Source organism: Phocoena phocoena, chromosome 4, assembly GCF_963924675.1.
Source record: "Phocoena phocoena chromosome 4, mPhoPho1.1, whole genome shotgun sequence".
NCBI classification, from domain to species: domain Eukaryota; kingdom Metazoa; phylum Chordata; class Mammalia; order Artiodactyla; family Phocoenidae; genus Phocoena; species Phocoena phocoena.
Window position 1 is genome coordinate 33,769,428 of NC_089222.1, and position 24,470 is coordinate 33,793,897.

Consider the following 24,470-nt stretch of genomic DNA (forward strand, 5'->3'; position numbering starts at 1 on the left):
TGACCCTTGAACAACATGGGTTTGAACTGTGTGGGCCCACTTATATGCAGATTTTTTTTCAATAAATACTGCAACAATGCCACACTCTCTGAGGTTGCTTGAACTACAGATGTTGAACCTCCCATAACGAGGGCCAACCATATGATTATACTTGGATTTTCAACTGTGTGAGGGTTGGTTGGTGTCCCTAACAACCAACCCCCCATCCCGGCCCACTGCATTGTTCAAGTGTCATCTCATTTTTGATATACTATAGAATACTATTTGTAAGACAAAACAAAACAAACAATAACATCAAACCAGTGAAATCCCCCTGGAGACTTTTTAAGAAAAAAAATGAAGATACCTGTTTTCACTGCTTTAAGAATTTCGACTAAATGATAGTACAGCGTTCCTTTAGGTTTTTTTTTTTTTTTTTGCGGTACGCGGGCCTCTCACTGTCGTGGCCTCTCCCGTTGCGGAGCACAGGCTCCGGACGCGCAGGCTCAGCGGCCATGGCTCACGGGCCCAGCCGCTCCGCGGCATGTGGGATCCTCCTGGACTGGGGCACGAACCCGCGTCCGCTGCATCGGTAGGCAGACTCTCAACCACTGCGCCACCAGGGAAGCCCTCTTTTTAGATTTTATTCTATAGGTTCCTAAAAGTCCTCATGTGTTTTCTCAAATAAACGATAAAATAAAAATTTTAGTCATATATCTTAAGTTTCTTAAATTTGCAACAAAAGCAAAGTCTGAGTTTGTAGTACATACGCTGATCTTAGAAATAGGTATACAGTTGGGGTGAGCATACATGGTGTGTATATGCATAATTACATACGTACACGTGTATCCATTTACATATGACTAAAAACTACACTATGCAATGGGTCCCCCAGAATTCCATTTGGCAGTCAGAAATTTTTATTTTTCTGGGTTCTCTGGCTACTTAATTTATCTTTCTCAATAGCTTCTTTTTCAAAGGGGAGGTACATGTCTAACTTTTAGTTTTCCTGAAAAGGCTTTCTGTAGGGAAATCAAGAAAATGTTGCTTGCCCTTAAAAAAGTCAGTTTCTTCAGTATTCTAGTTAACAAGTGAATGGAGCTATTGATATGATTTTGGAATTTAATTATTTAGTCTTTGATATACCACAGTCTTTGTTTTTATTTTAAGTAAAATAATTTTATTTAAAACCAAAACAAACAGCTACTGAACTTCACATATTCATACTTTGAAAGTTTTTGGAAGCTGCAGCTATTAGAATTTTGCAAAATTGGAAGGAATAACTGGTCAACCACCCACTCCTTTAGAGCCAGGTTTTATAGTACAAATCCCTTATCTTATGTTTGAGGAAATTCCCAGAATAAAGGATCCTACCATTTAAATGTAAGAATGAAAATATTTAAAGCTACTTACAAAAAACTTCAGGTTAGCAGGTTTTAAATTATGTGTGCCCCTTTTACTGACTGTTTGTATCCCCATAAAATTTGTATGTTGAAGTCCTGTCTTCAGTGTGGCTATATTTGGAGATGGGGCCTCTAAGGAAGTAATGAAGGTTAAAGTAGTTAAGGTTAGGGTCCTGAATGTGGGGTCCTGATCTGACAGAATTGGTGTCTTTATAAGAGGCACCAGCAAGTGAGCGAGCTCTCTGCGTCCATGCACCAAGGAAAGGCTATGTGAGGAAATAAAAAGGTGATTGTCTGCAAGCCAAGAAGAGAGCTCTTACTGGAAACCAAATTGTCCAGAACCTTATTCTTGGACTTCTAACTCCCAGAACCGTGAGAAAATACGTTTATGTTGTTGAAACCACCCCGTCTATGGTATTTTGTTATGGCAGCCTGAGCAGACTAATACAGCCTTCATTAAAGTCCATTAGGTATAAAGCAGTGGATAACTCTCAGCTGGAGATGGTTTTGCCTGCCCCTGACCCCCAGGGATGTTTTGGCAATATCAAGAAATAATTTTGACCGTCATAACGGACTGCAGGAGTGCTGTCTGCATCTAGCAGGCCAGGCCTGCTGCTAAACATCCTCCAATGCCAAGAACGGCCCCACGACAAAGACTAGGCCACCGAAATGGCAATGGCAAGGTAGCCACCCAAGTGTCAATAATGCTGAGGTTGAGAAACCTTGAACTTCTTTTTAGGATGTGTGTGTTCTTTAAGCTGACAAGGAGCTTCCCTGGTGGCGCAGTGGTTAAGAATCACCCCGCCGGTACAGGGGACGCGGGTTCGATCCCTGGTCCGGGAAGATCCCACATGCCGCGGAGCAACTAAGCCCGTGCACCACAACTACTGAGCCCGTGCGCCACAACTACTGAGCCCACGTGCCTAGAGCCCGAGCTCCACAACAAGAGAAGCCACCGCAATGAGAAGCCCACGCACCACAACAAAGAGTAGCCCCTGCTTGCCGCAACTAGAGAAAGCCCGCGTGCAGCAACGAAGACCCAAAGCATCCAAAAAATAAATTAAATGTTTAAAATAAATAAGTATAATAAAAAAATCTTAAGTGGGCACAAGTCCTTTATGGAAACAAGTGAATCATAAGGAGATATATACATTTAAGAGCTACAATATCCTGTGTGTTAGATGCAATTCATTTGTTTTCAATATTTGCAAAAGCCAATAAGCTGTAATTCCTAGAGCTAATTAAACTTATATTCATTCCCTAAATGAAAACAAAACATTTGAGCATATATGCATGTGTGTGCATATTTGTGTGTGTATAAAATATAATTTTTTCTTAATCACCTTTTAAATTGCCGTACATTTCCTACCACTAGATACTTATACTTTTCAAAAAAATATTATATATGTAAATTTACTCGCCCCTGCCTTAGAATTGATCATTTGAAAGCATGGCAGAACCATAAGAAAACATCATTTTGGAAAAGCGTGAAACTATTTCTTGACTGCAAAGGGTTTCTTTCCCCCTTTGGCAAAATTTTTCTGAGATAGTTGTATTATCTTAGCGGGAAAAAAAACCCCAAAACCAACCAAACCAGTAGCAATTTTCAATAGGAAGCTCCCAGCTTCCTTTGCCAGAGCTTCTGGCCAATATCTGAGCAGTGAATATCTTCAGAAAGTGCTTCAGAACATTTGCATATATCAGCTGTTCCAAAGGAAATATTGGTTTTAACAATTGAAATAAATGGTTGCAGTTTGAACAGTCTACCAGAAAACCAGTACTTCCAATGAAAGTTGGAAAAGACATATGCGTATTAGCTGGTACCCCTATAATTTTTTTATTGCCCCTTTCTTTTCAGAGTCTACGCAAATGTGACTCAGTAATTTTCATCCTACCACATAGTTACCATTGGCAACTTAATAAGGTGACTTTTTACATTCTGACCTCATAGGTCACTATATTCCTTTTATTTTAGATGGAAGAAGTGTAATTAAAAATGGGAAATTAGTGTTTCCTGTTTTCAGATATAATGTTGATTTTTTTTGGTCTTACTAAGTTTGACCAACTTCTAAGTAAGATGTTTTATTTTTGATTGCTAGCTAGTTCTTAAATAAATATTAGAAATAGCAGAGAAATAGTTTCTTATGTCTCTAAATTGCCATCTCTAGTTTCATTCAGTTTTTATCTTTATTCTACAATTTATACTTCACTATATACATCACATACATATCATTTTTAGATATATATTATATATGCTTGTACTATGTGTGTAATCACTTTAAAGTACACTTAATTACACTATAATATTTAAAAATTAATCAGGCATTTATTTTGAGGCTCAACTAATCTAAATGTACATCATCCCTTGTTAGAATCACATGCTTTATACCAATTTCAAAGGCTAATGAGAAAATCCTTCAGTTCACAATTTAACAGTTTGTAACCTCAGAAATTGAGGAGTTGATGACTTAATCTCTCATTAGCCTCAAATGGTCTACAAGGGGACATTTTTTACTTTTTCTGGACAGGTTACTTATATTTAAAGATGGTAGAAAAATTATTAGAGAAAAATGGACTCATTCTGGATCAATATTTTATTGAACTTCCTCCGTTTCCTTAAAATATACAGTATATGCATTACAATGATGTCTTTGGAATCTGTGTTGTGTTAACTTATAAAAGGCCTCCTTGAATGGAGTCTCAGATATTTATGGTATAGGCGGTATAGTGTGGCCTGCTAGTCAGCTGGCCAGCTCACTGAAAATAAGATTCAGGTGCAATCAACAGAAGTAAACCGCAGAAGCATAACATTGTGAGAAATGTATTAGAATGGCATTTTCCCTTCGTGGATGTTGCAAATAGAAAATGATGATTAAGGGGAAAGCTTATGTTATTGATGGTTGACATGTACTGTCACTGAGTTTTGCTACTTGTATTATTTTTAGTACCTTTAACAGATAGGGTGCTAGGTTAAGCAACTGCTGCTTGTTATTAGCTTGAGAACTTACGGAAAGAGAGAGAAATTATTAATATTTACTGCCAGGCTGTTATACCAGGAGCCATGTATGAGGCTGGCCCACTATCTCGCTCAATCCTCATACATCACCAGTGAGGTCAATGGTATTGTTAACTATTTACAGGAAAGCTGTGGCCACTCTGAGAAGTTAACTAACTTCCATAAGGTCACACGGCAAGTGAGTAACAAAGCTGTTGTTTGAACCAAGCTATGTTTGGTCAGATGTACAATTATATGGCAATAAGGGGAACTGCATGTAGCAATCAAAACTGAATAGAAACTTCCTCATGTTTTTGCATTAATCCTAGCAACCCAGTTTATTGTATCTTGGGGTGAAATCTCTGATGATGTAGAGTAGTAGCTCCTATACAAAAATCTGCATATGTGAGTACAAGATACTGATTGAATTTCTGTTTTTAGATTTTTTAGACTGTATTGTCACTGTATAGATTTTAAAATACCAAGTACATTGAATCCCTACACAAATCTTCCTCCCTAGTGAAACTTGCAGGCCTCATGTTACTTTTTCTCCTTTTATCGTGGCAGGCTTTATTTATTCTGTGTTCAAATTTCTGGCCTCTGAATAAAACCATCATTAGGTTAGTACAACTCAGAGTCAAAATTTGGTATTAGATCTAGTTTTTATTCTGTTATCTTCATTGTCTCCAGAATGGATCTACAGTAGAATTCATCTTTAAGCATTTAGTAAGAAGTGTTCATTCATTCATTCTGCAAATGCTTATTGAGGTAACAGTGCTGGGAACTCAAGAGATGGATGAATGTGGAGAGGTACCAATGTCGTATTTACCTGAACTCTCTAGAAGGGCTGCTACTGGTGGTTTTCCTCAGAGCTTAGGCAATTCTCTGGAAGAGGATGTTTATTCTAACTTGCTTTTGACCTTTTTATTTGTCAAACCACAATTTTTCAGCAGCATAGTAAGCATTAAACACGTTTTGACCTTCCTAAGAAGCTAAGTTTATCTAATAGGAATTGCGGAGGCTACTCAGTTATTTTTTCCGTACGTGTCGATGAAAAATTCACGTGGCTTTGCATAATTGTGTTTTGTAGTGTTTTCTGCTATATCAGAATAACCTGGAATACCGTTAAAATGTAGATCCCTGGGCCCCAGACCTATTGCCACAGACTCTGTGGAGGAGGCTTGGTAGTCTGTGTACTTTGCCACAAAATGTCCTCAGTTAATGATTCTTGGGAACATAGCTTTTTGAAAGTGAGGCTGCAATCCAGTCAGATCAAGCTAAGCATGGAAAGGTGGCCTATGTAGGAAGTGTAGTAGAATGGCATTTTTCCTGAGTAGATGTAGTAAAGACAAAACGAAAACCAAAGGTCCGAGTTTCTATTAAAAGTTTTGAGATGCGGGGATACAGAATATATGGTGGTTTGCACGTGTTTTCTCTCCTTCGTTATTTCCATCCAGGCTGTATTCCTAGGTAGGAGAGCCCTGGTGGTTTATGTTCAAGGGAGGCACTAGAATGAAGTGCCAGGAAGACCAGTGTTAGTGTTGACAAAGCAGGGTTCAGGGCCCAGGGCTGTCTCTGTGTTATTTATGGAACTCTAGAAACTGATCTGAGTCAATTGACAGTAACTGAATCTTCAGAGTGGATATAACCCTACTTATCTGCACTTAAATAAATCCAATCTTAGTAAGAAATGTGATGTGGAGATACTGAGAAGCGGAATTTCTCTTAGAGACAAGTTGTTCTTTGTACTGAAAAAGCAGGTTTTCTTTAAAAGACCCCAACTGGATATCCCTGAAATCAGACCATGTGTCATCCATGAGTTATTTATGTTGGCCAGTCATTCCCTGTGGTTTATCTTGTGACTCGACGTGTTGTTTTTATGAAAGTTGTTTTGCATCCAGATGCTTTTACGCTAATATACTCACGATCTCAACAGATGTCAAGCACAATGATTTCAGATGGAATAGGTCATAGATATGTAAATGTTACTTTACTTGTGAATTTATCAATAGCCATAACTAATAAATATTATAAAAGTTACCTTCATGCCAATATTTTGTTTTTCTCTTATTGTGTATACAATTTAAAATGCTCTGGGAGCGGTGGTAATAGCAGCTTCTGACCTTCCCCTGCTCCTTGGAGAGCGCCATGCAGTACCGAGGGTGTGACATAGACATTATCTTCTTTAATCTTAAAAATAAACTTATTCTTTTGTAGGTTATATAGCAGTTTTGAAATGAATGAAAACCCTGAGGCTTAAAGAAGTTAGTTTTTTATGCAATTCATGCAGCTGTTGAGTGAGAGAGCTAGGCCTCTACCCCAGGTCCTGAGACCTGTAAGGTCCTTGCTATTGACCACTGTTCTCTACTGCCTCCTGACTTAAAATATTATTAGTAAAGCTTTATTACATAAAGCTTGTTAAAATAAAAGGCAGTATCCTGTGATATAAACTTATGAACTTATTCCTAAACAGCTTAATCAAAACGAGCCAGAAATAAATCATTCAAGTTAGAATTGTGACAGATTTTCTCACAAATATAAACATCAGTTTTCTGAGTCAATTTACAGTACAAGGTCAAATTATGGTAAATAGATTTTTCTTAGAAAAATCAAAGAAAGCTCAAGAAGGTGGTTGATGGCTTCAATTAAATCTTTCTTTTACCCTCACAAACAGCTGTAATTAGATTTATTGGTGAAAGAAGTTGTCAGAGTGGTAATTCATGAGATAAGTTACTATCAATATGACTTGACAATACTATATTGAAATAATATGGGTCAATCCCTGACAATATTGCATAATACAGACTTTAATATATATATTTTGATGAGAAGACTCATCCCAAAAGAAAGGTATATTCACATTTCTTGTTTTATAGTAACTTATTTTTTTTCTCCATTTTATACTCTAAGTTTTTGGGAGGATAAATATGTCTGTTTCTATTGTTTTATTATTCTTGGGTGATGTAGACTAGATTTACCACTGGAAGGTTAAAGGCTACATTTTTCACCAATATTTCACTATACTTACTAATCTCTATACACAGTGAGGAATGTGTGGAAATCTTCTTTTCATCTGTACATTTCTTAATATATTGGCTTATAACGCTTAGTAGTAATTTTAATGTTACTTCTTGTGAGATACATGTAAAGGTGTTTTACTGAAGATAACCGTGTGCCTTGAGTCCTCTAATTTCATTCCCTTACGACTCAGTACAAGTAAAAATAAATGGTAAAACTTCATCATTCTTTTGGGTTCATTAAAGTTAACCAGAAGATGTTATGGAAGGAGCCTAACATTTTATTTGATAGTTCTGTGTTTTAATATTCCCCTGGCAGTTTGTAGATTTTTAAACTTGGAACTAGAAATATTAGTGCTAATATTAAAATACAGGAGCTTCTTTAAGCTTGAAACTTTTTTCACATGTCTTAATATCTCATTTTGATAATACACTAGAGTGAATTCATTATTTACTCGAAATGTATAATAAAGTGATTTGGACTCTTTTCAGTGTGTGAAAGACCCACAGTAGATTCAAGTGACGGGTTTGCATCATTATGATTTTCTTAAGATTTGTGGATTTTATTATTTTTTTAAGGTGATTATTTTCTGCTTTTGTTTCTTAGGGTCGTTGCTCCAGGGAGAACTGCAAATATCTTCACCCACCCCCCCACTTAAAAACGCAATTGGAGATAAATGGGCGCAATAACTTGATTCAGCAGAAGAACATGGCCATGTTGGCCCAGCAAATGCAACTAGCCAACGCCATGATGCCCGGTGCCCCATTGCAACCCGTGGTAAGCGTGTTCTCAGTTCTCGTTCCTGAGGTTTGTCATTCTGAGTGCTCACTTTCAGTGTTAAAGTGGTGATAGATCAACTGAACATAGGTAACAGTGTCAGTTACCTAGCATTTTCTAGCCAAACTAGCAGTCAAACCCTGGAAACAATTTTCACACCGTAAAGTTACGCATCTTCTGGCTAAATCATGTGGAAATTTACATTACAGCATGTTTGTCCCTCAAAACTCCCTTCAAATTAAATCCTGTGACTTGCAGACGTTAAATGGTCTTTTTTTAAGTGGTCGTTAAACTCAGCAGTATAGTCAAGGTGCATTTTCAGGCTACCTTTAGCAGTAATAGTCATTTTAAAAATTGGTGTATATCATCTTTAATTTTGAGAAAATGTTTCCCTTTCCTCTCTCATTAAAGAGAATCTATACAGTTCTCTTTCTTGAAAAGGAGCCTTTGTTATTCTTTTAAACTTAAATTGAAACTAGTTTATAGTTACAAATGCTAGGAAAATTCTGACAGTGACAAATCTGTATCATGGACCTCGAAGTCTCATCAAAGGAGACCTAATCAGGAGAGGCAGAAACTCTGTATAGAAAGAGCTTAGAAACTCTGTATAGAAAGAGCTTTTAAGAAAAGAGCAAAATTTTATAAACTGTAGGTGATCATATGGATTTAATGTTTACTGAGCAGTGTATGTACGTAACCTTTGATTCTGAGCATATTTATTTATTTGTTTGTTTATTTGTTTGGATTTGGGAGGAGGGTGTATGTGATAAATGACTTTAATAACCTTTACTCACATTTATCCACAAAAATGTGAGAGATTAATATCGTAACTAATTTTAGGTTACAAAAGATGTTCTGATGTTAATTGTGATATAGTAATTCTGTATTTAAATGCATGTTGAAATTTGCAATGATCGGAATATTCCTGTCACTGACTTATATGCAATATTATGGGGTCATGGAAACGTGAAGACCCACATTTTTCTGATAGCTAACTGTAGCATGTATGCTAACTAATTTTTTTCCTGATACATTTTAACCCCTGAACTCAATGTAATTATTATTCTCTCTTAGAACTTAATGAACCAATCATTCCAAAAAAGAGGGGGGGATTGCATTTCGAGGTGGGAGGGATCTCCAAATCCAATCGGCAGTGATACCAATTATCAATACTATACAGTTGAGGTGAGAGAATATTATAATTCTGTCTGTTTTAACTTGATATATTTTTTCCATTATTGGGGACTCAGTTAAAAATATGATATCTTAAATTTATTTCTGTGACACCTGTTAATTTCACATGTCTGTGTTGGGATAGCATGAAGATTTCCATTTGGTTTTTAAAAAAAAGTTTAATCATTGTCTCTAGCGTAAAATATAGGACAAGAGTTCTCTTTTACACTCGACTCTCACATATGGTTTCAAAGATCTGATAAATCCTTGGGGTGGCTACTGCGATAGTCAATATAATATCTCTCCTTGATGTGAGACACTTTGTTCCACTTAAACATTTAGAGCGTGCTGACCGGCAGGCTCTACCCTCTGGGTGACTGGGAGAACCTCTGAGATCAGCAAGTGTGGTTCCCAGATGGCAGAGAACAGGTCATGACAGTGAGTTCCTCACTGTGAAGTCTTGGCCCATCTCCTGAGTTAGTCCTTGAGTTTTACTCTCAAGGCCATTTCAGGGTCATCGTATGTGTAATCCTGGGACAAACTCTAAACACCATTTATGCTCATGTGTTTGAAATGATATAACAAATATGTGTTGTTTAAAAAAAAATCAACAAGTCACAGATTTCTGAAACCATCAGAAAAATTACCTCATTTTCTGGTGTTATTGTTGGAAAATTCTCTGCTTAGATGGAGCATTTATTTTTATTAGTTGTGAGCCCATTCAGGCTTTATGTTAATTTTCCCTGATATGACTAGATTTGAATGTGGAATTACCCTTCTGCTAGAGGCTTCCTGAGATCATAGTCTAAAAGTAGACTCCATTCAGAGTGATGTTTTTGTACTGAGTATAGAAGTCATTTTAATTATTCAATTTTAAAGCATTTAGGGTTTTAATGACTGTAGAAAAGGCTTTAATCCAGGAAATTTGCCTTCAAAACCCCACCTGAGACTTTTTGATCCTTTTTGTAGTCAGCCCTGTTTTGATGAGGATAATGATATGGAAATGTATATTCATATCAGAATATAAATTCAGAAATAAACAAGATGGTCATAACCAGCTGTTTACTGGAACTTTAGTGCTGGGCCTACAGAGAGGGATTATAACACAGCCAGGTGACTAATATGGAAAAGGGTTGCCACTCAGAAGAGGATGGCCACTAGAATAGATGGTGGTGGTTGAAGACGTGGTATAAACTTGGATCCAACCCAGGTAGTAGTGATAGCAAAGGAGATAATGCTGTGAGCAGATTCATAACCTCAGCAGTATCAGGAATATCTGAGCAGTGACTGGACTTTTAGTCAAGTAAGTAAAGCATCTTAGTTCTCTAGGGCCAGCCAGTTTGGCCCCCAGACCATAACTGGAGGAAACAGGAAGAGGGGAAGAGGCTAGCGAGGTCTAATCAAATTCAGAAGCATCTAGCATTATGCCTGGCATGTGGCAGAGATTTAAAAAATTGCTTGATAAGTGAAAGAAAGAACGAAGGAAAGAGTTTCCCGAACATGAGAAGAACAGGCAGAGGTTCAGGGTAGTTTACCCGAGCCAGAGTCCAAAGGAATTATAACTGGAACCAGAGCACAAGCCCAATTATAGAGACTGCAGCATCGAATGGGGAGTACAGGTGGATACCTATTAGTAGACTGTTAGCAGAGGCAGCCAGGGACTTGAGGGTACTGTTGGGACCAGGAAATAGCTATCATGCCACCCAGTTTGGGTTCTCATCTTCTCTCATAAATTTTGAGAGACCGGGTCTATAAATTTAAGATCTCCAGAATATAACACTGGGCTGGTCTGCGAAATGCAGGGATTTATAGGCGAGTTTCTTGTTTTCATGGACTTGATTATGTTGTAATGAAATGTACCAAGCCAGGAATCTGAAAAAGAACATAACATTTGGGGGGTAATTACAGTACTCTGAGGGCATTGAAGGCACTCAGCACATTTTATATCATAAATCCTCACAACCGTACTATAAAAGTAGGGAATATTATCCAGCTTTAGAGATGAAGACTCAGAGGTTCAGAGATTAACTAGTTTGCCCAAGTTACATAGCTAGTGAGTTAGCAGGGCCAGGATTTTCACCCAGGCCGTTCAGGTTCTGGCGTCCATGCTGTAGAAACACTAAATGGAGACGTGCCACCAACCAACTCTGGGTCTTTGGTGGATTCATTTAAAATCCCTGACCTTTTTCAGCATATAGTGAAAACTTTAAGATATATTATTTGAAAGGTCCTACCAATCTTATAATTATTCCAATTTCATAAGATAAGAAAATAAGTAGTTGAAAATAAATAATTGAATTTATATGTCTACTTCCTGAAATTTAGCATAGTAAATTATCAAGTAATTGGTGTTAGTTCTATTATCATTTCTAAACCACTAATAAAAATGCAAAAGAGCATTTTATCCTTTATTGTATGTTCTGTGAAGATAAATAGAGGACCTATAGTATTTAATTATCCAAGTTAAAAAAATAAAATTTCTGGATTTTTTTTCTAGGTAGTACTTAAAAAAATACTATTATTTTGCCATACACTATTTGATGCAAAGGTAATCTAACAAGAAATTACTAAATAATCAACGATACACTGCACCTAGGGGCTCACAACTTAGAGGCATCTGGTGTATTTCTTTGGTCCATCCCAGAAAGATGTTTTTCAGAAACCCTGTTGATTCCAGGTTCTCGGCGTTGCCCTTGAAGAGGTCTGCGTAAGCAGTGTTTTGAAGAGTGTATCTGAGCTCTGGAGGTCCCCTAGCAGTGCCCTCCCATGCCTTTCCCTGTGAGCCCAAAGGTTGGCCTTGGCCATCCATAATTTCCCAAGGCACCTGCCCTGAAGGTACACACACTAGCTACTTCGAGGTACAAAACTCATGTCGAATTCCCTATGCATTTCATGAACTTGAAGTAGGCTAGGGATAGAGAAATTCAAAGTTACTGGATTTAGCTAAAGTCTTAGGAGCTCCTTTGCTGCTCCTGTCGCCTTGCCTTTGCTGTCACTTCATATCCAAGCGTTTTTTGGGCAGTTGGTTCCTGAAAGCTTTGAAGTCATCATTTGTCACACTTCCAGGAACACCTAGAATTCTTAAATTGTTTTTTAGTGCTTTACATTCCAGTTTATCCAACTAGTGGTTGAGATAAGGCTGCTTTATCCCCAAGTGTTTCTGGTAAAAATGTTTCCAGGTCCGTCACTCTGAATCTTATTTCATCCATCCTGCCCATCTTACTGCCTATTTCTGTCAAGGAGCCTCTACTTCCTCAAGCAGCGTGAGAATGGGCCCTGAATCTTAGGCACCAGGCCATATTTGTTGATACCTTTCTTCTTGGAGGGCTAGAAGTGAGTCTTCTTTATTTAAATGTTTATTACTTCATTAAAAGTCACTTGAAGTATATTGTGAAATTAAGAATAAAGTAAGTGGTCATTTGATTTGCCCAGTCAGCGAGTCAGTCTAGAAGCAGAGTTTAAAACGGTATTTCTCATTTTATTCCAATCACGGGCTACCTTCTTAGAAGAAAAGACACTGTAATGTAAATTTGTTGATAATTCCCATTAGCTTTTGGCTCTATGTTTATATTCAAAATAATTGTTTACAGAGACTGTTTATAGCTCTTGTACAGGGCTGTGCTTACCCAGAAACATGGTTTTATATACCTTGATTTTGTGCTGTAAATTTTTTTAAAAAGCTTAATTTTTCCCTGTTTACACGTTTGACCATCAAAAACACACCACCCCCCGCCACACACACACACAGTGGTAAAATCTAGAAAACTCTGACTTAAAATTTGTGTTCTGTAAATCCCAGCACATACTGAGTATATATTATTTGTTTTATATACTCCCTCTGTTTTATTAAAAATGGCAAACATTATACGCAGAACAAACACTGTTTCACACAGTGTTTGAAAATAAATTAGAATCCCTATGATATTTGCAAGATTACAGCGTGGTAACAGTTTGTTAATGAAACTTAGTTCAATATGAAAAAAGTGACAATCAAAAATAAAATAAATTAAATTTTAAATAAGCATACTAAAGAAATGAATGATTAAAATTTGAGATTCAGAGGAAATAACACTAAATCTTTTTTAATGTTCAAATACGTATACTAGAAAACATTTAATATATTTGCTAGTTAGTTTCTGTGGCAGAGAAAAACAGCAAATCCGTAAATATATTTGTTAAGCAAATGTTTGTAGAGGACCTGTATAGATGCCAAGTGCAGGATGTGCAAAATGGACAAAGCACAGTGCCTGAGACTGCACTCTGAGAGCCCAAGTAGAAGAGATGGTTAAGTAAACACACCTGGTGATCAATGCTGAACTCCAGCGACGAAGAATTACGTAGGAACAGAGAGTAGGAAAAGCCCCTTCATAGTTGGAGGTGTGCGTGGATCAGGGCAAACTTCGAGAAAGAGTCGTGATTCTTGAAGCCTAATTAGGAATTAAACAGTTGGGCTGGACAGGAGCAACCTTCACCGTGGAGGGAAAACCATGTTCAAAAGCAGGGAGCCACAGGAGGCACATATATACTTAGAGACCTCACATAGAACCTGAAAACTGGACCTATTTCTGTATTTAAATAGTAGAAGACCACATAGTATATGGAATCGGATTTCCCCAGGAGCCTTAAAAACTACTGCTGCCTAGAGATTCTGATGAGTAGAGAGTGCCAGGGAGTTCTGGGCTTCAAGTCGTCCAGGTGATTCTGCTGGACAGCCAGCACTGAGAACCACTGGTTTTAGAACCACCTGGAATTAAACACACCGATGTCTAAATCCTAGGTCTTCCATACACTCATTTGTGACCATGGGCACATAATCTCTGTGAGCCCTTTCCCTTATCTGCAAAATGAAACTAATAATATCCACCTGACAAGGCTGTAATTTATTCACACTTTCATTCATTCATTGACTCACTCACTTATTCAGTGTATATTTATTGAGGGCCTACTGTGTGCCAGGCATCATTCTCGGTTCTGGGAATTTAGTAGTGAACTAAACATGTATCCCCTCCTCCTTGTAACAAAAGCAGTGGAGTTTTTGCTTTCATTTGCTCCAAGGAGTTTATACTCTACTATTATGAGGATTAAATATAATAACATAGGTAAAGCACTTAGCACAATGCCTGGCACGCAATAAATAGAATTATTGTAATAATCATGTTGGCACACAGTTAACGAGGGTCATAATGTGAAATTGAATAACATTTTCATTCATAATAAAGCCTGATTACCTTAATGGAATCAAATGTCTCATTTAAAACAAACAAGTGGTTAGCCCATAAATGCACCAGCATTAGTGAGATTGCAATTTGTTTTTCTCTGCTTAGGATGTTCACTGGCAAAAAGGCAATCATAAACCAACCTTCCTTTTGCCTTCTGGGAACAAAGATATCTGTAAATCATTATTACAAGGATATAGTCAGTATCAAATACACCAATTACATAGTTATATGTTATGCTGTGGTTACTTCGGAGAAAATGGATACTGCTTGACAATACCATTGTATTAATATCCGTCTTTGTGATTCTGCTGAATCCTCTTTCGGATGGCATTTGGAATAGAGAATTGGCAGTACCACAGTTCAAGTCCTTCACTAATCTGATTAGAGCACTCTGATGGGGCCGGCAATGACCTACCTCCAGCAAGGTGCTCTTTGAAAAAGGGATATAACAAATTTACAGAAATTCAAAAGAAATGAAGGAATGCTGCACTTCCGTGGGGTTTTTTTGGCAGCTGCTGGAATCCAGTTTCAAAGTACAGAGCTATTATTATCGATTGTCTGCCTGTTTAGCAAATAACTCTTTATCTGGAGAGGGAGCAGTTTGAGATAGTGTTTGTTGAATAGTTTGTGTTTTAGAAGCTGCTACAGATTTTACTTGGGGACAGTGCCCTAAAGTTCTTCAGATTTGAATTTGTTCTGCTGAACTGTCAGAAAATTAATTCATGTGACGACTCTGTAGAAACAATCTACTGGAAAAATTGTTTCCAGTTAATAAGATGAGTATTTTTATCTCATAAAAGTATTCTTTTATCTGTAATATGCAACTGCTACACTATATGCGTTGCAGATTATAAATTTATTTTATTCGGTGATATTTAGCAAAGCTGAATTTTACTGGCCACTGATCTTGTTTTCTTAAAATAAAAATGCTTTTCTTCCCTCCATCAGTTTGTCAGTTGGACCTCTGCTTCTAAATAATTATAGTAGATTGTGCAAAGTGACATAAACATCTCAGTAACTTTATGAAGTATACATTTAAAATGCCCTCTCTGGAAATACATATTAATTCATAGCAAGAATTAACATTGACCAGCTCTGTTCTCCATATTCTAAACTAGTCTTTTAGTCTTCTGTGCTAAATTTCTTATAATTCTTAAATATCTAAGAGAAAAATTAGAATGTTTTTCTGGCTGAAATTTCACATATTGTGTCCGACAGCGTGTAACAGTGTAAGTTTAACCTGAATATTTCTGAATAGAGATCCAAGTTCAGCATGTATTTACTATACAGGGCAACTCTTGTGTTGCTGCTGCCTTGGCAGCCAGTAGTCAGTGAAGCAGTATCAGATCAGCTGCTGTTTGAATAAGTAACTGTTGATAGATGGAGATTGCTCTGGGCCCCAGTTTCTGACAGGTTATTGATTGTTAATATCTGGAACCCCCAGTAGTTTTCCTGTTGTCCGTGGGTAGCTGCCTTGGGCAGGGATGGAACTGGGGACCGGAAGTATTACTTCAGGCAACTTCATCAAGAGCCATCAACCAGGCAGGGCAACTAACCATGGCATTCAAACCAACACATTAGGAACAATAATTATTTTAATTTGAAAATATCGATGGAATCCATGGTATATTATGTATTAAATACTCTGTATTACATGGTCTTCTTAGTAAGACTGGATATGCTAGCTGCAAATATTTTGTCCTAAAACAATTTGTGAAGTCACGAGAAGGCTGTATCCTTTAGGATAGGAATTTTCAACCCCAGCACTATTGACATTTGGGGCTGGATAAGTCTTTGTTACGAGGGACTGTTCTGTGTTACAGGACACTTAGCAGCCTCTACCCATTAGATGCAGCTGGCACCCCCAGCTGTGACAACCAAAAATGTCCCCTGATATTGCAAAATGTCCCCTGCGAGACAAAATCACCCATAATTGAGAACCACTGCCCTAAGAAAAGAGGTATACTTGAAATCTGTTTTACTCTTCTAAATACAGGATGAGTCAGGGCCAAATTAGATAAAGGATATATTTTATTTTTTTAAAGATATTTCTTCTGAGCTATAAGAATTACTTTTGTAACGTATACATCTTGATTGCATAAAACCTTACACCAAAACTCTCTTGAATACTAAATAAACTCTGGGGTCATCTAACTTCTTATTCCTGTCAGAGGGAAGAATTATCTACATTCTCATGTCCCTTTCTTCCTAAAAGAAATTTCTGTGATTCTATTCCTTACTACAGGGTAAAGATAACAGATTGTTTAAAATTACCTTAATGAACAGGATCCATTTTGTCCATTTGTTTTTGTGTTTTGGAAACAAACATTATTATTACACACAGCATTAAACATCAAGAATGAAAACTCCATTGAATTAGGAAGTTGAAAATTTACCACCAATAAGGTGGAAAATTGTGCTAGGTTATCTTTTGAAAACTGGAAAAGCACATTGTTAAAATAGATTTTGGGTAAATTATTTAATTTTACTCAAAAACACGTATTTCCTGATATGCAAATTTTCATATCAACAAATAGAAACTACTGTCATATATTCATGAAAGCATTTCTGGCAAAAAAAATCTATCTTGTAGCATTTTATTCAATGCTACTATATGTATTTCCTTGAACAATCATAATGCATTTCTTTAGAAGTGTTCTTTTTCAGACTTCACATTTCAGAATAGTTTCTCCCTAGTAAGCTGAATTTGTTAAGTGTCTCACAAAGGTGTAATAGGCTGGTGGGAGATTTATAATTTCCCCAGGAAAACCTGCAACAAATATATATGCCAAATACTTTATCTTATATGCTCAAAAGAAATGGTGTCATCATCACCTTTGACGTATCCCATAAGATTTATTCACAGTTTACATTGACTGAAATTCTGCTGTCCACTGTGAGTTCTGCTTTATTTATTCTAGATAATAGGACACTTGCAACCTATTAACAGTTGTAAACAGATCTTTTAAGTACATCTGACATAGCAATTATGAAATGTATTTCTTAGACAAGTTTCCAGGATTAAATCAGGACAAAGGTGGAGATTAGGTAACCACAAGAAGTTTCTGTATTGAATTGGTTGAGCTATTTTTCAAAAAGAAATTGCAAGTATTATAGACCCCAAGCTTCAAAATCCCAGTGGAAAATTTAATGGATAATTACCCATTATATTTTAGAAGAACATTGATTTGATGAATGCTTATTTTAAGAAACGTTCTTATCCTAAATGAGAGTAAATAAACATACAATTAAATGGAGAGAGGGAGGGAGGGAAAGAGGAAGCAAAGGGAGAATGGATTATGAATGGATGCATGGATACATGGATGGAGGATAGATATGTAATGCAGGATATCAACTTTGAACCAAGACCTGCCGATTAAATTTTGCTTTGTATTTTATTTTTCAGCCAATGTTTTCAGTTGCACCAAGCTTAGCCACCAATGCATCAGCAGCCTTTAATCCCTACCTGGGACCTGTTTCCCCAAGCCTGGTTCCAGCAGAGATCTTGCCGACTGCACCCATGTTGGTTACAGGGAATCCTGGGGTCCCTGTACCTGCAGCTGCTGCAGCTGCTGCACAGAAATTAATGCGGACAGACAGACTTGAGGTAGGAGTGATTCGCTGGTGTCTTTACGTATTCCATTCGAAATTTCAAAGTGTGCTCTTTGTTTATTTCTTCCTTGGCCATGAAGGTTAGAAACAATTCAAAGCAGAGATTTTGGTTCAGTGTTTGGAGCATTTGGCTAGAATATAGATATGCTATACTTGATGAATGTAACATTTATAGAAGCCACAACATCCGTATGTAGAATAATGGGTAAGAACTTGGACTCTGGGATCAGACGGCTTATTACTTCATTGTGCCTCAGTTTCCTCATCTTCAAATTGGAGAAACTTATGGCACTTACCTCAAAGAGTTAGTCAGTGTCTGGCACACAGCAGAAGCTTCCTAAATGTTTCTTGTTATTGTTGCTATTAACAAATTCTGTCAATCCCCTGATACTTGTCCTCATAAAGATGTTATTCAGTTACTCTCTACAAACTGTTTTGAAATTTATCGTTGCAGGTTTCCTCATAAGCCTCATAATATTTTGGTTGGAATAGCAAGGCAGCCTTGTTTGTGAAATGTGATTATAAGTTTTTAAATTGTAAATTGGGTGATGCTCTCAGTCTTAGAGTCAAGGATGATCGTATGTACTTTGCTATTGCTACATGAAAAAGAAATTAAAGATATAAATCTTATGTTGAAGTGGTTGTTGAGAATTTTAGCATGGCTGTAATGTAGTGAACTTGGTAAACTCTAGGTGAAGGGGAAAAATGGCAACATTACTGTACATTGAAGCTCTCAAATCTAGCATTGGTGTCCATATAAAGAGCAAATGAGCTCTTCCTCTTTTCCCTGGTTAGCATGAGGCAGTACTTAGTGCTGAGAACGTTTACATGTCTTAATTACTGAGAAAGCGGTAGAACAAGGCCATTGTGTGAACATAGTTGACTCTAATCAGTTTAGAAGGAATTTATTTAATAAGCACCAATTTTTTTTTATTAAGTTTCATTGCATGCATTACAAAGGATCTCAGATTTCAGAGTAGTTATAACTGCCACCATCTTTTTGACAGTAATAATAATAGTTGATATTTATTGGATATTTACTATCTACCAATCACAGCGTTACCCCTTCATATGCAACACATTTAATCCCCAAAACAATCTTATGAGGAAGATACTATCATTAACTCCATTTAACAGGGCGATAAATTTATGGAGAGAGATGAAACATAACTTAATTCAAGGTCACGCGGGTAGGATGTTCCGGTGGGGTATGAACTCAGAACTACATTTTTTTTTTTTTTTTTTTTTTTTTTGGTGGTACGCGGGCCTCTCACTGCTGTAGCCTCTCCCGCCGCAGAGCACAGGTTCCGGGCCCACAGGCCCAGCCGCTCCGTGGCATGTGGGATCCTCCCGGACCAGGGCACGAACCCGTGTCCCCTGCATCGGCAGGTGGACTCTCAGCCACTGCGCCACCAGGGAAGACCCAGAACTACATTTTTAAACACTAGTGTATTACTCTCCCTTCCCATACAGGTGACAGTACAAAGAGGAGGCAGTAAATTTTGGCTTGTATGTTCCCTTTAGAGTTTTCATTTGTTTGTTTATTTTAGGCTTGTTTTTTACCTTTCATTGAACGTTTTGGAAAAAGCTACTAATTACAAGAGTTCCACCAGGAGAACTCAGGAAGGATGTTGAGACTTAATTGCATGCCCTCTGTGCACCAAGGACTCTGCTGTGTGCTAGAGATAACACCTTGACTTGTGGGTGGTTCGTCATTGCACAATTGTTCTTGCTCATTGATTAACTAATGCTGTTTGCAGATAAACTGGGAGGAAATTTAAGAAATTTTAAATATTTAAAAATTATTAGATGTGCTCAATGTATGAATCATCCCTCCCCCCCCACCGACCTGTCTGAAGCAAACCCTGGGTTCATAATGTGTAACTGTTGATTGTTTAATGGGAACCAAATAGGCAGTCTGAGATAACTTGATAGAATTAATTATTAATAGGAGATGATATTCGTAAAGCTGAGAACGTCTCTATTTAAATCTCTGTCAAAGAATCTCTTTAAAAGGCTGATTGTGTGGTCAGAACTCTTTTAAACTAATCCTCCTACAATTTTAGGTAGTCTGTAATTGGTTATATTTTGTATGGTGTTTAGTTAAAATGAAGACTTCTTTCTTTTTTTTTTGTTTTGATTTTCTTTAGCAAGAAGCTACTTTGAGTATTTTGTCTGTCTTCCTTTCCCATAGTCACAACAAATGGCTACTGCTGCAATGACTGTCATTTCCTTTTAACCCGAATTCCACTTATCTAAATGCCTGATGGTAGGGCAGCTTCCTTATTCTCCTGCATGGGATCTGACTCAATGTCACAGTTACAACCTGTTAGGATGTTGCAATGTGAAGCTAAGGGGCACCTTTCTCCTAGCACTTGTGATTTTAGACACTCCTATCTTCAGGGTATTTCCTCTCATGCTAATTGCACTACATCTTGGAGTCTAAAAGACATGGCAGTAAGTGCACACACTTAATTTACACATTTAGTTATTTGGGGTTTAAATCTATACTCTATTTTTAACTCATGGAACTCCCAAGTACATTTTAGAATTTTGAGTTCCTTTTGAGGTGAACAGATTTTGAATCAGTTAAAATATTGGCCAATTCTTCTTGCCACTTCTTTCTCTCTTTGGCTACAAAATAGACAATGAAGAAGTTAGAAACATGGTAGATTATCAGCCTTCTGGTTCTGTTTAGAGGAACTAACACATATTTATATTTATAGCACCCAGTGTGATACTACAAAAAATGTTAAATTGAAAAACAGGAATCGAATCCAAGGAGTAGTGCTGGTGATTTTGCTAGTTAGGTGAGTAAGCATAGGTCAAGTTTTTTATATTTTCTGAGCTTCATATTCCACACATATTAAATTAGGGGAATATACCAGATAATCTCTAAGATCACCTCCAGTTAGAACATTCTAGGTGAAATTTAGGTCATTTTCCTGTGTTTAATGCCAGCCACAAACTACTGAAAAGGTATTTAACACATAAATAACACACACACACCTAAGCGTTCTATCACTATTCATATTATCCATTCTTTGTTGGATATCTTTTTTTTTTTTTTTTTTTTTGGCGGTACGCGGGCCTCTCACTGTTGTGGCCTCTCCCGTTGTGGAGCACAGGCTCAGCGGCCATGGCTCACGGGCCCAGCCGCTCCGCGGCATGTGGGATCTTCCCGGACCGGGGCACGAACCTGTGTCCCCTGCATCGGCAGGCGGACTCTCAACCACTGCGCCACCAGGGAAGCCCTGTTGGATATCTTTTAAAAGACCTTGTAGCTGCATACTTTCTATGCTGTAAAATTCAGTCTTCATGGTTTGCTCTAAAGAGAAGCAACTCTCCCGAATATCAGTCACTGAAATGAGGCTTTTAAATTCCATTTTGTGACCTTGGGATGCCTTTGTGTAATTTTCAAGTAGCGGTCATTTTCAATGATTATTTTAAGAAATTGTTAAAAATCTGTAGGCACTGGAAAGGACTGAGGTTTTTAGTCATATCTTTGCTTCATTACAAAGAGTTGGTAATTAAGGAAATCATTGTTTGACTTATTTTCACGACACAATTTTTTTATGGTGCAGGAAGGATCCATGAATGCATTTATTCTCTTGTTTATTCAACAATATTCAGTGAAGAACTGTTGAACATCTTACACGTAAAAACTGTTGTAAGGAATATCTTGAAGCCTTATAAGGTTATCAGCTGTGTTATTAACAACAAGAAAAGGTCCACCAGAATAGTGCCAAGCTCATAAATGATGCCCAGTAACTTAGTCAGTGAAGGAATAAATGAGTCTGTCAGCCAGTTAATCAATTAATTAATCACAGAACGATACATGCCCTTATTCAGAGCTTAGGGTAATGTAACAGAAGAGATAAAATATGACACATTTTAAACATGTGTTAGCATTCTTCTCGAGAACATGTTTACATTTTGAACATTCCAGCTACAAAATATGGCATCTAGTTCATGCCCCTAGTCCTAGAGCAGTGGTTTTCAAGCTTTAATGTGATTAGAATCACTTGGGATGATTGTGGAAAACGCAGGGCCTGGGAATTCCCTGGCGGTCCAATGGTTAGGACTGGGGCTTTCACTGCCCAGGGCCTGGGTTCTGTCCCTGGTCAGGGAACTAAGATCCCACAAGCCACACAGCACAGCCAAAAAAAAAAAATTAAACACTAAAAAAAAAAAATTTTAATGCAGGGCCTCATCCCCACAGACTGATTCAGTGGGTCTTTAGCGGGTCTCTGAAATCCTTTGCACAGATCTGCCAGGTGATTCTAAATGCAAATGGTCTATAAAATACCTATTCTAGGGATGCCAGCACCTGTTATTTAAGTCTTAATTTTCATCATTTACCTCATGTACAGTTACTTGTATACAAAAATCTTCCCCCTCCAATGCATTTAGCATTCTACATTTTATGAAATTGCTGAGAACACAATGTACAGCATTATGAAATATTTTAAGCAATTGGTGATAATTTTTAGGGTAATTTATACTGCATAACAGCATTAACCAAACAAAAGACAAACCAGTGGCCACATATTTCATATGCTGATGGAGACATTAGATTGCCATTTCGTGAACTACATCATTTTTATATCAATAGTCTATATGACAAAAACATACGACATATTCCCAGGGAAGGAGAGCAAACCACTAGGCTTCTGATACTTTTCAGTTAAAGTTTGTTTTAAAATAAAGTATTCATGTGCCGAAAGTTTTATTCTGCTGAGGTAATCATGACATGAATTTCTAATTCAGACCACTGGATACTGAATGCTTCCACTACTTACTGACACAGAAGAGTCTAGTGACTTTTTTCATATAGACATAAAAACATATGATACCTACTGCCTACACAAAAAAGAGCATTTAAAGATAAATGTGAATTCAAGTGATAGTGAAAGGCATACCTACATGACATTATTATAGGCATTGAATGGATTTGTCATGATCTATTGCATATAAAAGATGCAATTCAAAATAAGATTAGAAAAGCAAATGCTTTTAATAATCTAAGAAAGGCTTATTGATAGAATTATTTTACTTCCATATTTTTGTAGAGAGTGTTTGGCTACTGCTTGTATGATATTTTAATTTCTTTAGAAAATTACCAAGAAATACTGAGTTTTATGCACACAGGTCTATGTAGTCTACATTTTTTTTTAATTGTAATAAGGCTTTAGAATGACTCTCTAAAATGTGGTCACATCCCCCATTTAAAACATCTAGTCTCTGTCGATTATTACTGTCTGTGATTAGTTTGAGTTTTGTTTTAGAGATGATAGAGTTGTACGTTGTTTAAAATAAGGGAATTGCTGATCCTGGCTCAGCCAACTCATATTTGCTGTTTTTCCACCAATTTCTTCATACAAATTAAAGCTAAAATGCCCCTATCTTTGCAGTTATTTAGAAGTAGTAATAAAGGTAACTATAGATTTGAACATTTGGCATATTGATGAGCTTGTTTCAGATGTCCTGTCATGCATAGAAATGAGTAAATGAAAATCTGGCAGTGTATTTAATGGGAAGTTTTATTTAGTTGGTCATTCCTATATATTCAGATTTGATTTTTTTAATTACATACGGTCAAGTGACACATTCTTAGCTATATCATCTATAGAAATATGCTTGTCTTCACTGGCTTGGTGGTAATGATAGGTTCCACCTTTTAGATTTCAAAGAAAACTCCCAGTTGATCTTAACAGAAATTCTCTGAGGTAGCTAAAGTAGATGTCCTTTTTTTCAGTTTTTAAAAAATGAGGTTCAGGTAGACCAAATTTGTACAATTATCAAATAACAGACTGAAACTAGATATCGCATCATCAGATATTTATCTTGGGAATGTAATTTTACAAACAATTAACTAAGATCATTTCCCCTAATCACCAGAATTTTAAGATGTGGATATTTGAATTCTTTTTGAATTGAAAACACAGGTAATTTCTTTGTATTAGATTGTATATTCATGACCTGTAATGCTTTGGGTTCTTTGATAAAATTGTTGATTATCCAGTATTTCTTTTTTAAAGTGTTGTGTTAGCTCAAACTTAATAAAGTCCATGATGCTTACTGTTGAACAACGGGTATGTATGTGTCTTTGAATAAGCTCCTTAATATTGGTCATTAGGTTTAAATTGACTTCCCAGAGTATTAAAGTACCCTGAGATGGGCTTCCCTGGTGGCGCAGTGGTTGAGAGTCCGCCTACCGATGCAGGTGACACGGGTTCGTGCCCTGGTCCAGAAAGATCGCACATGCCGCGGAGCGGCTGGGCCCGAGAGCCA

General features: G+C 37.1%; 1 protein-coding gene across 13 annotated transcripts in view; it reads left to right on the top strand.

Moving 5' to 3' along the window:
- The window catches only part of MBNL1 (muscleblind like splicing regulator 1), a 143,481-nt gene that overhangs the window by 97,951 nt on the left and 21,060 nt on the right, over positions 1 to 24,470 (top strand). For 8 of the 13 annotated variants that reach the window (XM_065876235.1, XM_065876233.1, XM_065876230.1 and 5 more), the window contains exons 2-3: positions 8,002 to 8,172; positions 17,971 to 18,171. In XM_065876235.1, coding sequence (XP_065732307.1) covers positions 8,002 to 8,172; positions 17,971 to 18,171 — 372 coding nt within the window. The remainder of the gene's footprint in view (positions 1 to 8,001; positions 8,173 to 17,970; positions 18,172 to 24,470) is intronic. The other 5 variants (XM_065876238.1, XM_065876239.1, XM_065876240.1 and 2 more) reach the window with 1 other exon arrangement.